Below are 14,450 nucleotides of genomic sequence, written 5' to 3'. Positions count from 1 at the left end.
AGGGACGCGATGGTGGCTAACAGAAGGGTGAAGCGAAGCGAGGGACGCATAGTGAGATAGTAAAGAGGGAAAGAGAGTGCACCTAGCGCTGACTTCGCTCATAATATCATAGAGCCGTTAAAGCTCACAGACACGCGAGTACTCCGCCTACTCCAGTCGTGCTCCACTCTTTTCTAGTGGAGGCCAAGAAGTTACACCCTACCGAGAAGTTCATTTCTGCAATCGTGGATTTTCACGTAACTATGTACGTCCCGCTACGACTGTGTTAGGCGAATGCACTTCAGCCTTGCCTCGGAACTACTTCGTTGATGTCCCGATCGAAGCGCTTCTGAATTCTGAATTTGCTAAACTAGGCTAGTACCTACCTCGTGAAACTAATTTGACCAGAAAACATTTTTCTATCATTGACAACATAAGAACTAAAGAAGGTGAAGCGTTTCGTGCCGAGAAAAATGCTGCTTGTTCTATTTAAACTGAAGATCGGAGAACCCATTTTCTCTGACATATCGTGACTAGACTCCAGATGTTTATGCATTTATGGGTATCGTAAAAGTGCAGAAACGTACGGAGCGTACATAAAACAGAAGCTAATAAATTATAAAAAAGGAAGAATTCTAAATACAAATTGAAAGAAGTATTGATAAAATATATGAAAATATAATTTTGTTTCCTTTATGAAATTACAATATGACGATTGACAAATTTCATTAGCCGTAACTCTTGGAAATCGTGTTAAATCAAGAGACGGACGAGATATCTCTGATATAATGAAACGGACCTGCCGAATTCGATAATCAATTTCCCCAATCAAATTTGATGAATCTGATGTAGTATTAAAATTCCAATTACGATGGAAATTACAAGACGGGCTTCTCAAACTCAATAGCTGATAAATTCGATATCAATTGGGCCATAGTGCATCCTTGATGGTTAATTGAATTACATGCATCTTAGTACATCGTCTACAAGTGTTTTTGCTCGTTTAAGTAACTGCACTTGACTGGTTAGAATAATTGCATTGAAATCTTTTATATCTCGCCACATTTTAAAAATACCGAAATTTTGTGTAACGATTAAATGGCTGTGATGCAAACCTTAATTGAATACCTAAATATTTGCTCTATGTATGAGTATTGTGTAATATATTGGATTTAATGGACGTGTAGTAAATGTTTTAGTAAGATACAACGTGTTTGTGCATATACGTTTTCTGTTGGCAAGATTTATGTCCATTTATTATATACTCGTCACAATTTTTACGCTTTGCACGTTCCTGGAAATCTTCTAAGCTTCATATATATTGTTTTTGTTTGAAGTGATTTAGAATCTGGAGAGCAGTAATGGAACACCGTGAAGCTTTCTCTATGTACAAGGAAACACCTTTCTGTATTGTAGGATTTGAGCAAGTTTGAAAAATTGTTTCAGAAATTCATTCGATATTTGAGTATAAATAAAATAGTACTTATTAACAATTAATATAAATTTACGAATTTTATATGTCATATTTAAGAATAAGAAAGTAATTCAAATATACTATTCTCTAAATTCTAATAAAGATAATAGTAATAAAATAGAAATTCTATTTTTGAAATCTTATTTAAAAGATACAAGAATAAGTGAAATTTTTTCGAGTACGTTTGACTTAGATATTGACTTAGATATACAAGAAATTATAAAATACACTAACCTATGTGAAATATATAGATGATCATTTTTCAATTTAATACGTCTTATCGCTTTATATCTGCTCAGTAAAGCTCCTGATGATTGATTCCTTTGCACTGTCGGTTATAATAACTGTCGATACAGTAACAAGATTAAAATTAATAAGCAATTACAACATATGCTGCAGCTCGGTTTGTAACTAGCATTTAGCTTGCTAGGCTGCAATCAACTAATTTTGCCTCAGAAGTCAAACCAACATCTTTACATATGCAAATCGAATTAACTAATTGCATATTATTCAATAAAATTATACATATAATTCATTAAAAAAATCAAAAAATCTGAAAATAAATTTATAAGCAATAATAGTTACTTGTACTTAATAAGTAATTTAAATATTATAATTGGTACAATTAGTGTTGTCTAAATGCCATGCATAAATGAGGAACTAGAAATGGCGCCAAACGCACTGTCGTTTCCCACGCTTCGCGTCATAGTAGTGGTAAGAGGTGCTGCATGAAAGAATCGATAAAAATAAAGAAAAAAGTAGTAGTCGAAGGTCAAATAACCAAGAAAATGTTCGCCTTATTAATTACGAGAAGCAACGTCCTGTCGTGTTGACGTTCGCTTATCAACAAATGCCGGCGATACACTCGATTAGGCGGTTTTTCTTAACCTCGTTTTCATTGCGTGACGACGTAAACCGATGCTTCGTGTCGAATGAGATTTTGATATGTTTGAAATTTATTTCACAGATCAGTTAAAGTCAATACTGTGGTAAAGTGCTTATATGTACGATCACAAACAATAATAACTCAAAAGCTTTTTTCTATTGTTATACGTATAGTGTAGTGTAACCTAATGCAATATATTCTTGTTGGTCCTTGTACATTTACTGAAAATATGGAGTTTACAGATTAAAATTGTACAGTGTCCGAATCTTTCCGTGGCCGACTGTATGTATGTACTTGCGTTTATTTCGCGAATAATAATTGTAAGAAAGAAGAAAGAAACATGAAAGATGAACGCGACAGCAGCTGACCTGAAAACCTGATGATACATTCGATCAATTAGTGAACATTATTTTGGTGAGTTATTATATTATTCATATCATTTGTCTATAAATTTCGAAGCTACGAAAGCACGAGATTTATATGCGTGTTTTAGTACGAGCCGAGATTTATATGCGTGTTTTAGTACGAGCTGAGATTTATATAGGTTATGTCCATATTTTCTATTTCTTATAAATCATACTTCTTTTTTACCTGCAAGGAACTGAATGATTTGGAATCTGCTTCTATAGGCAATTTCTAGATATCGATAAAATTACCACATTAGACACACGATGTTTCTTTTCTCCCTAATATCGGGGTTATCGGAAAGTCCTTTTTGTCAGCGAGATTTTTTCGCTTAATCTGTCCCCTGTATATGATTGATTGCGATGGGAAAAGAACTTAAACGTTCCTTTGACATCAAACGTAAAAACAGTGTAACAAATTCTGGATGATCGTTTTATTAAAAAGTTGTTTTCGCGTACATATTCTATATCAACAATTATTCTGTCGGTACTCTAGTTGTCTAACATTGTAATTACGGTATAAATACGACATTGTGGGTGTACTGTAAATGCATTCGAGTCTTTAATAACTAATCAATGTACGACCAGCTAACATGGAATCCCTTGCACATATGCAAATTACGGGACACTTGGTGCATGTTCGCTTAATACGTATTTCTCGCGTGCCAATGTGGTGAGAACTCGGGAATATGGTACGTACCTTTGCATTCCCTATCCTATGATCTCAATGAAAACTATGCAAATGCGACGTAACAGTGGTTGATATAGATTCACGGAAAATTAGCAGGATTTGAAGACGAAGTGCATAATATTGTACTTCACGTTTTCACATTACCCGCACTTTCGTCAAGTCCCTTCGTATCATATTTTTATTTGCAAAATTGAACTACTATTGTTGTTTTAAAATGGTAATTCATTTGTGTTTATCTCAAAGAAAATTGATTTTATTAATATCGTCTACGAAAATTGTTTCTTGTTGATTAATATCTGCGTATCCAAATTTTAATATTGAAAGTTTTTGATTGATTATATCAAGGTTTCCAATTTTTCAACATATTGATTTTTGTTTCTGAAGGGTAATAATTTAAATGGAAAATAGATAGTTTAGATCACATGTCTGTATTTCACTATTTTGTATTACTTCCCCAAGTCTTTCAATGTCATATTAACACTAAACCGGCGCGGTCAAATTAACCGCTCTCGCGACTTCTACACAAATTTAACCATATTTAAACTTTATGATATCGCTTCATAATTTCTGAATTTTCCTAAAACATGCATACAGTATATTTTTCGGTAATTAATTTTAGTTTGCTCTTTTATTTTCTGAGAAAAATTTGTACTCTGTCTTGCATACCGTGAGCAGTCATTTTGACCGCCCGACAAAGTATGTTATTCTTAAAATAAATGCAATCAGTACAAAGAAAAGGCTATTTCAAGGTCAGATGACAAACAAAATCAGTAATAACAAATAATAACAGCTGTTACACCCGCTGATAGCCACCAGCAGTCAAGACATATCAACTCAGGTCCATAATAATCCTAAGGAACCGCCACAAAATTTAGCATTTTTTACAGTTTATTGTTACAAACATTTTAAAAGTCGAGAAATTTCTTAGGGTTATTGCTCATTGCTATAAAACACGGGAAAAGCTTTCCCAACTCCACCCTTGAGTAACCGTTGGTGGAGAACGGTCAATACTCATCAATATTTTCGTATAAATATCGCCATCACAGATCATATTTTTACTTGCTATTGTCTTTTCAATTAGAATACATCTCGGTTTCTAAGTCGATTAGTCGATTTTGTTAGTAAGTCGATTGATCAAATTTGTTATCTCTTAAACGCAGGCAGAAAGCATTTCAGAGTGTTTTGTGTAAAGTTGTTATAAAAGGAAAAATAAAGCATATCAAATTTGACAATAACTTTTGTATTCCGTACATGGTATTATCCTGTGATAAATATTTGCCCTAGAAATGTCATGATTTTTCAAAAAAAAAAAATTATAAAAAAAAGGATGACAGACATAGAAGAAGACTGTTCAGTGTTATCGTTGACAGCAGAGAGTGAAACTGGGCCCGATGGAACAGTTTAGAAAGAAATAGATGCAAGTCACAAATCTGGCAGGATATCAGTTCATAATATTTTTAGGGATATGCTAAACGGCATATAATGAAAGGACAAGTAAAGACAGCAGTTTATCTTATCATTGATCACCGTATAAGGGACTATATAATAAAATATACGGAGAAAGAAATATTTAGGGTATTGGAGACTAAGAAGGAGCTAGATGCAACAAAACTAGATGCATTTATTGCTCTGCTATATGCCCGCGGTGTATATCAGACAAAAAATTTAGATGTCTCATATTTGTGGAATAAAATTTTGAGACCTGCATTTTTTTCACAAATAATGGGCAGGAATGACTTTGCTGAAATTATGAGGTTTATACGATTTGATAAGAAGAGTGAAAGAAGCCACCGTTTACGAACCAATAAATTTGCAATGGTATCTACAGTATGGGGCCAATTTACAGAGAATTCACAAAATTGTTATAAACCTACTGCATACATTACTTTTACATAAAGAATCGCGGAGAAAAAGCCATGCAATAAAACTATCAACAAGTTCAGATTCATTACTACAAAAAACTTGTCTAGTAAAAAATTGTAAAGGTTACAAAATTACCAAAATTTAAGTTGCGGGAAATATTTATGCGGCAAATGTATATTTGATAGTAAAATAATTTGTAAAACATGCAACAAAGTTGAATAAGATATCTCTATATATATAAAAGTGTAATTCTATTTAAGTCTATAATTGAAATTAAATAAAAGTAAATTTGGACGAAATTTTATGAAGGTTCATCATTTTATATACATTTAGTTATAAATTAATCATTATCTAAGTTAAATCATAAAAACTATTACTTCTTTAATCACCGGTTATTTTGACCGTACACGATAAGAATAGGTATACACGGTAGCTTTAGTATTAAGGAAGGTATATATTAAAGGTATATATTAAGGCTGGTACTCTACTATTTTCACATAATTGCATAAATCAGAAGTTATATACTGACAGAAGAGCATTTGGATTCGATCGTCCTATTCTTCTTTGCTGAAATACAAATATATTTGATAGAAATGCTATCAGGAAATATGTAGGACGTGGTTTCGATATGTGAAAACGTCAAACATATCTTGAATATCTCGAAGTCTTATCTCGGAGTTGTTGAATATCTCAGTGACTTACATTCAAAAAGATATCAGGCGCTGCAAGTCAAGTGCAGCTGTGCATTAGGTTCTCTCTTATACTACGTGCACTTGACATCCAAAGGTAGACGAAAAAGATTAAAAAGCGACGAACAAATACTTTTCACTTGTTTATGTACGATTGCGTTTCTTTTAGTAAAAAGGGTACGCGTAATACGCGCATTGAAAGTGGAAATTGCTCTTAAAAAGGAAAGAAATAATCTAGGTCGTTTAACTTTGTGTGGAATTAATTTCCACAAAAGTCAGAACTTGTATGTTACGTTAATCTACTTGCATGTAATCATTTACATTGTGAATGATGACAATGTTTCATGTGTTAGATATAGGGGTTATTATTCCAGCGAAATAGAATCTTACATTAAGACAGTTTCTGTTTCTAATCGTCACAATATGGTCCTATTTTTTATTGCTATTATTGAGTTACAATTAAATTGCGATATGAATATGCATAAGAATTCTACTGTTTCATAAACGCAGAAGTCTCCAAAATTAAGTTTACGCGTGTCCTGGATATTTATAATCATCTATTCAGTTTCAATCCATCTATCGAAAACAGCTCACGTCCGATGATGTCAAAATCATCGTTCTATTTGTAATCGTTCGTTCAATTTATCAACGTCCCAGATCATCTTAAATATTAATCTCTGAATCGTTGGACGACAATCAGCGGCAGGGGATTTGAGGATAGAACGGTGCTTCTGTCCCGTTTTAATTGTTAACATAGGTCGCGGGAATGGCCGGTCGATTTGTCAATCGGGCAAAACATCATCGTCGAATCGTTAACTGTGAATTTGGGTCATCGTAAAGTCGTTCATGGCGCAGCTTGATAGAGGTGGATGAGGGCGAGGATTGACGAGGCATAAGCCGTTGGAAATGAGCAACGACAAGCGTTTTAAAGTGCGGTTCGAAACCTCCTGAAAGGAAATATTACGGCAGTCTACCCTAATAAGGGTGCGCCACTTCAGCCACCTTAGTGAGAGTACCTGTTGCCCGTGACTCTATTAATATTGTAGTTCCAGTTGATAAGAATCTATTATGATCACGATTCGAACTTCGAAATAATGTCACGTGATATTTCCTTTATCAAATTGTAGGTTATTCCCATGGAATTAACTCATTGCTTCTAACACTGTCGCTTTACTATACCGCTAGGAATTCGTGCATTTTATGATAATCAAAGATGGCGATCGACTTTTGTAATTCATTATGATCAAGCATTCAAACTTTAAAACAATATCACGAATTATTTTACCAAGTTCTAGATGTCGAAGATATTCACGTGGAATTAACACCGTTGGAAACTTTATTGAGTGGTTTGAAATTTGTGTAATACATATATACGGTAGTCAAGGATCGTGATTAATTCGGCCAGGGCTTTCTTGCACAATAATTTATTGATTAATAGTAGTAGTTTATTCATTTCAACTCATTAGCTGAGAAATTAGACTTGGTTACATAAATTGCAATATAGGCGTTATCTTTATCCCGTATTATGCCGAATTTGCTTTATATAATTATTTCTTTGATTATTTTTTTATTAATAGTATTAATTCAAATGTGCAGCAAGGTCCAGGTTTTATGATAATCTATGAGAATTGATTTATTAATTTTTAATAAGTCTTTTTTGGTCTAAAGGTCACATGTTTGCCTATTTGGAGAATTGATCGAAATATTCGGCATTTCGTGTAAGTCACATGTTAAATACGAATCTTATGACTTGTATACGCAATATTAAATTAATGGTCTCTTCAAATTGTTATGTCATTGATCAGGCTAAATTGTTTCGCGTACTCTTTAATATATTTTCCTTGTAACGTGAAATATCTTTCTCGTAATGAATTTGACTTCATTCCTGTTTGTTGAGTAACAGAAAGTTCTATTATTAGGAGATCACAGGACTATCCAATTATTTCAATCTTATGAGTGGGTTTTTTCCTGGATTTGCTTTATTTTCCAATTATGCATCCACAAACGTGAGAGAAATTGTTAAAAATTATTTCTCTATTTTCATCGTAATTATCGTGTGAAATTAGCCCGTCAAATTTCTAATTAGATAGAACCTTTTGATATGTATGTATATTGATAAATATCCATATGTATTGGTAATATGTATGTAAAAAAAAGGGCTTACCAATTTCAACCAGAGGTTCGTGATGAGCAATTGGTTCTTCTCGTCCTGAAACATAAAAAATATCAATTATACGTGATTGTTATTCTAGCACGGATAAATCAAAGCAAAACATCGAATATTTCAAACTAAAACATTATTAACCATTTCAATTAACCATTTCATATACAAAATTGTTTTAATTAACACTAAAATAAAATGCTTTCAGATACGTTTTGAGAGGTTTAAGAATCACTCTAAAATACAAATGAAGTGTTTTTAGGGGTAGAAGGGACACAAAAATTAGAAAAGGAGATTTTGTAGCAAAACCTTGAAACAACAAAACTAAAGGGAATTGTTTTAAATAATTGTTTTTGAAACTTTTTTTCCTATTTGAAATCCTATTTTTTTCATTTAAGAGAAACAAGAGAAATCTATTTTGTACCGTTGCTTCTCTATTCGTTGTAACAAATACAATCTGCTTAGAATTTTCTTAACGAACACGTTTTCTTCCTGCCTTTGACGTCGATTTTAAAAGCAGTTAAAGTATTTGTGAGAGAAGAAATAAAACTAATTATTTTGTGACGTAGAAGCTCTCTACTTTTTGGATACGAAACGTCTTCGTTACTCGTTAGCTTATTTATCGAGCTCGGTCGGGATTATTAACTAGGTCGAGGCAATTAATAAAACGCAATAAGTTGGCTAACTCTGTCTTTATTCTTGACCAGTGATGAGAAGGAAAGGAAATCTCGGCTGGTCATTAATAATGGCGAAAAATAGCTTCGCTCGTAGCTGCAGGCTTTGGCAATTATCTTGTAATCATTTATCGAGTTTCGTACCTATTTATGATTTGGATCTTGTTGGATTTGTGAACGTCGAGCCAATCAAAAGAAACAATTAAACGGTATGGTAGACGCCGCGATATAGTGTGTTCATAAAATCGATCAGTTCGTTAAAGCTTAAATACATGTTGGAGATATCTGGACGACTGAATTAACAGTAATTTGAGAAAACGACGATCTGAAACTTCCAGAGTCACTGGTGAAATCCTTTTCTTAGTAATCTACGTTATTTTTCTACTTGCTTTGTGTTCTATTTTTCAAATTTCTCATTCCCTGAAACATTTTCTCATTGTTATAATTTTTCCTACAATTTAGAAGCAATTCCCTGTGGTAAAATTATTTTTACAGAAGTTTTTCTAAGTTCCAATTTCATCACAGTGGATTTCACGTTAGTATGATATTACCGAAAGGAAGTCCGTGGAGGTATAGATTATTTTCTACCACTGCTCTAGAGTAAACTCTAAAAAGTCACAAAAATAAGTAGTTGGAACCGGAAAGGAAATATTCACAGTAGTCGCACAGTTCGAAAAGGGCATCATACGAATGATTGGATCGGAACAAACAGTGTCTATTAGGTTGGATTATGGAATGGTCGAACAAAACTTAAGCTCGATTTAGCGTTTGGTTTACCGCCAGATCGGTATTTGTGATAATGTTAGGCCAGACTTAAATTGACCTTAAGCTCTTTCGTGTGTAGTAACGTTAGAGAAAATTACGGACGACAAGGCTTGCCATGTAATAAATGTTTCTTTTAATCCAAAGATAATTGGTTTAAGTGGAAGCATTGGTACGTGGGGGAAAATGGAAAAGAATTTTCATCGATGATGAGAATCTTGCAGCGGTTTCAAACTTTTGCTAACATAAACTACTCTATAACTTTCGATAACACTAAGTGCTTAAACAGGAACGTAGCTTAACGTAGCTTGACGTAGCTTGACGTAGCTTAAGAGCTATGTGCTATAACTGAGGTAGATTAGTATAGTAAGTCTTGATATTTAATAAATTAGACAAACTTTGTTCATCTTGTTAGTCGATCTTAACCGAATGCTTTGGTATCATTATTAATTCGATCAATACCTCTTTATAGTTACCTCACGAACTCAGTATGCTTTACCCTATTTATTTTCGTTAGCCGATTAATGATCAGTCGAGAATGATAAAATATGCTTATACTTCAAATCATACACGAATTATCTGTGTTTTTCTATTTCTGACTTTTTCTAATATCTAATTTAAAGCGATTTTCCAGCGTGTCTTTGCATCATATATCACAAAGGTAACAATCGGTGCTTCATCTTGCTTCTCAACGTCGCACACGGTGACAACCGGACGTTTCTCCAGTCTACTTCCATTTTCAAGAAAAGTACTGGAAGGTTAGTTTCGGGCTTATCCTTTTGCTCGGCCGTGTGATAAACTGTTTTTCGATAATTGGATCTTATCGTCTGCTCTCACCTCTTTCAAACAGCTCGTGGAAATCATTCGAAAAGTCCTCTAAATCCTCGCGGTTGTGCATTGCGCTTCTTGTATATTTACAGTCTATTTAGAACTTTTCATTGACGCTGTAACGTTTTTATCGATTTCGAATTTTCCGAGTTACGGAGGGAACTGTATTAAGCTTAAAATGTAATTTTCCATGGACTCACAGGCTCGTAATATCTTACTTTTTATCGAATCATACAGTAAATTATTTTTTAATCCGCGAGGGCACGTTATGCCGCATATCACGATTTCGATGTCAAATCAATATGTATTTGATGTAAGTCGACGGAATAGGAAGGATAAATGAAATTTCTATTACTTTACAAAAAATTCTTTGATGTTTTCTTTATGACCTCGTTCCTCCCCCTCGTTCTCATTTTCTCGTACTTGCAATCTGGCAAAGGGTCTTGGCCTTTTTTCTTTTTCTCCGTTGTTTTTCGAAATTTTCATGCTTTCCAAGGCAAAGTCTTGAAAGTTTAAGAAGATTATAGCTTCAACGTCACAAGACGTTTATCTTCGGATGGGGGGAGAGAGAGAGAGAGAGAAAAGAAAGAACTTTGACCACGACATAACAACACGAATAGGTCAGAATTGCCTTAGTTGGTAGGATCTTTGACTGACGAAAAACTCGTTTGTCTTTTGCTACGTTTCCTGTGCTTTTCCTGATTTCTTGGCTGCGTTGGAGAAGAAAACCGCACGACGCTATTTCTGGCTGCGGATGTAAATGAATAAGGTTCTTCCGTTCGCGAAGAAGCGAGAAAAAAACGTTATTTATACCGAAGTAATACCTTGAAATTTATTCGCGACCGCTCACGGAAAATTTCAGATCCTTTAACCTGCTTAATTTATCGTGGGAAGAGGTGTACGATGGAGAGACAAATAAATTCTAAAAAGATTAAAACTTCTTAAAATCATTCATGCAGGAAAAGAAAGTAAAATTTTCGCTCGTTATAGTGCAGCAATCGTGTACGGTTGTATCTGGAATAAGATAGGAAATTTATTCGTGAAGGGAAGTTCTCTGTTGTACGATTTTGTTATCGGTTATTTGATTTGATTCTGCAAAGATATATTCAGGGGGCTACTAGAAAGTTTGATTTATGTCCGTCTTCTAGAGTACAACTTATTCAGATTATTCCGATTTTATGGAACAGAACGGAGAGAACGATCAGAATCTGTTCTAGCGAACTAAACATTGCCGCAGAGCATTGCGGTCATTTCAATCACCGCCCACAAGCTCTGTAACATGTACAAGAGAATCTTGATATCGCTACTTGACACGTGTACTCCTTCCTAGATTTGCCGTGACCCAAATTATTATCCTTCCGGTTTAGAGGAATTTATATTTTATCGATACGCATTGCGTATCGATCTCGAGGATGTTCCTATTATTGAAGCACATACAGATATCCACGCGCGCACAATACAGCATATTTTGATGAACTTGGCACTTCTGAGAATCAAGGAATTATTCAATGAACTTGGAGTTACAAATGTTCAGAATATGAGTATAGTAATCTTTTATCTTATTAACACATTGTTGACCGGTCACGAGTTAACTCGTGTCTTCATGCCCAAACGTTGCCGACCGGCTACGAGTAAACTCGTGATGCGCTTTTTTCGCATCAGCGTCGTTTTCTCAGTGCGCTGTTAGAGATTATATAGTGCAATTGTTGGTCGGCATACCTCAAGCTGTGTCTCTCGCTTTCAAGACCCGTCAAGTTGCGTGGATCAAGTGGAAATCGAAAAAAAATTATTGCATATTACATATTACAATATATGTGCTTATTACAATAGAATAAGCACATGAAAGGAATATATCGTGCAGATCAGTATTTGGCGAACAGCAGTATTTTACGAAAAACTTTAAAGTGGTCCAAAAAAATTAACATTTTTTCTGATAAATTGTACCTTGTTTAATGCATATAAAATGTACTGTACCCATCTGCCAGAAAATAAAACAAGATAAAAAGAATTTCTACTGGAGGTAGTTAGAGAATGGATAACTGGATTCCAAGGAATGCAGCATTGCACCTGACGCTTCTCGAATTTCTAAAACAGCTGCTTATAATGATACACCCTTCAGGCTTTCCGGACAATTATGAGACCACATCTTAGAAAAAATATTCACTGGTAGAAAAACAAATCTGACTAGAGCTTGTTGAGTATGCTCTTCAAAAGGAAAACGCAGCGAAACTAGGTATATTTGCAAAAGCTGTTGTTTACCATTACACGTAGCTGATTGTTATACTGTTTATCATACAAAAAAGAAATATTAAAAGTTGAATAATACATAAAATTCCACATCCAATTACAAAATAATAGTCGGTGACATGAGATAAATTCTCAGTAAAATTACCGGTCAACAATGTGTTAAAAGTGGGAATTTGTAACAAATCGAACAAGGTTTCGTACAATTAGCACGGTCCCTGACAATTTTAAAACATAGAAACGAAGCAGAGTGGTATGTAATTTCCAAATCAATGGACGTCGATTGACAGAGCTACCAAGACGACTTTGCAAGGAATTTGCGACTCGAATCCTCAGAAACTCCTGTGGGAACATGAATCGCAAATTCGTCTTTACTGTGCCGCGTCTCTAAGTTATACTACACCTGAATATATATACTGTAACGAAATCGTCTCTGAGGATATCTTTTTACTGCGTGCGCCGTAGTCCCACTATACCTCTCTTGGAACTGAAAATTCTTCGAAAATGCGTCTTAAAAATTTCAAAGGTTCGGAAGGCTCTTCGAGAATTATATGCGATACATGTGGGACATATCTCTCGAATCGATATTATTTCGACGTGAAACTTCTTCGTTGATAGTTTCGTTTCCAGGTGTTTTTATCTGCATACGAAAATATCTGAGGAATATAAGAAATTTAAAAACAAATAGAGGAATATGTTATGTAACTGAGGAATAATATTATAGTTTAGGACTTTGGTAGGACTTTAGTTTCTTACAAAATTTAAACTTGCTTTAGGAATAGAATTTACAAACGCTTGGTGTTCACAAACGATTGGCGTTTCTGAATTCTAATTGATGTTCACAAAACCATGATTTTTGTTATTTCGTTCATGTTGAGAAGTGCGCGAAAACAATTATTAGAATTTTATTAATGCTTCCTAGGAAACGTGAGGAAGCATCGAAGAAAAGGAAGAGAGAGATCGTTGACAAATGTACCGTGTACAAAATACATAGATGCTCCTTAAAGCTTTATAGGTCAGAATGCATTGTTTGTCAGACTGTTGAGGGTGAGAAGCTAGAGTAGTATGTACATTCATGTAACAGCCGAGCAATGGCATAATGTGTCGTAGTAGTCATTTGGAGAATGCCATAACGTCGCGTGGTCAATTTACGTGTTCAGCTATGATCACATGGCGATCAAAGGACATAGCGACCTCCATTCTGTGAAAAGCGATTCGTCTTCGATTGTTGTCAAAATAGTTTAAGCTTCTCGCCCTGATTTATCGCCGCATAAAGGTATGCGTAACATTCTCCTAGATAGATTCTTACGGAAGTTGCGATTTTCTGATTAAATTTCGAAACAAGCGAGGCTAAGGAATTCTTCGGTCGCACGATGTCAGAAACAATGAATCGGTTAAAAGATGAAATTCGCTTAAATTTTAAAGGATCTGCAACTTTAAGTCTCTTTAAGTGTGACCTTTCGTAGGTAGATACATAATATCAATGGACTAGGTTCTAGAGGGAGTAATTCTGACTTGAGAGTCGATGAAGATGTCCTGTCAATAATCGATGTCACTATCAAATTAGTCCCTCGAGCTGGCGAACTGTGTTTCAGTTACTGTCATCGCGGATGTCGTAGCAACGCCTTGCCGATAATTGCCGATGACGAAGAGTTAATCAGACAAGTGCAAACGGTACCCTCCGATTTAATTATTGTATGATAATGCTGTAAATTGACGAATATTCGTTGTTAACACTGTTACGTTAAAGCAAATATTATACAAGAAAGACAATATCAGAAATATTCTATATAGC

At 34.5% G+C, this 14,450-nt stretch overlaps 1 protein-coding gene across 3 annotated transcripts in view; it reads right to left on the bottom strand.

The window, feature by feature from the left end:
- The window catches only part of LOC117243052 (neuronal acetylcholine receptor subunit alpha-7-like), a 164,892-nt gene that overhangs the window by 44,327 nt on the left and 106,115 nt on the right, over positions 1–14,450 (bottom strand). For all 3 annotated transcript variants that reach the window (XM_033510213.1, XM_033510214.1, XM_033510215.1), the window contains one exon: positions 8,151–8,195. In XM_033510213.1, coding sequence (XP_033366104.1) covers positions 8,151–8,195 — 45 coding nt within the window. The remainder of the gene's footprint in view (positions 1–8,150; positions 8,196–14,450) is intronic.

Source organism: Bombus vosnesenskii, unplaced genomic scaffold, assembly GCF_011952255.1.
Source record: "Bombus vosnesenskii isolate JDL3184/JDL3185 unplaced genomic scaffold, Bvos_JDL3184-5_v1.1 scf7180000013265, whole genome shotgun sequence".
NCBI classification, from domain to species: Eukaryota; Metazoa; Arthropoda; class Insecta; order Hymenoptera; family Apidae; genus Bombus; species Bombus vosnesenskii.
Note: the sequence above shows the minus strand (reverse complement) of the source record. Positions and strands in the feature narration are given on the sequence as shown.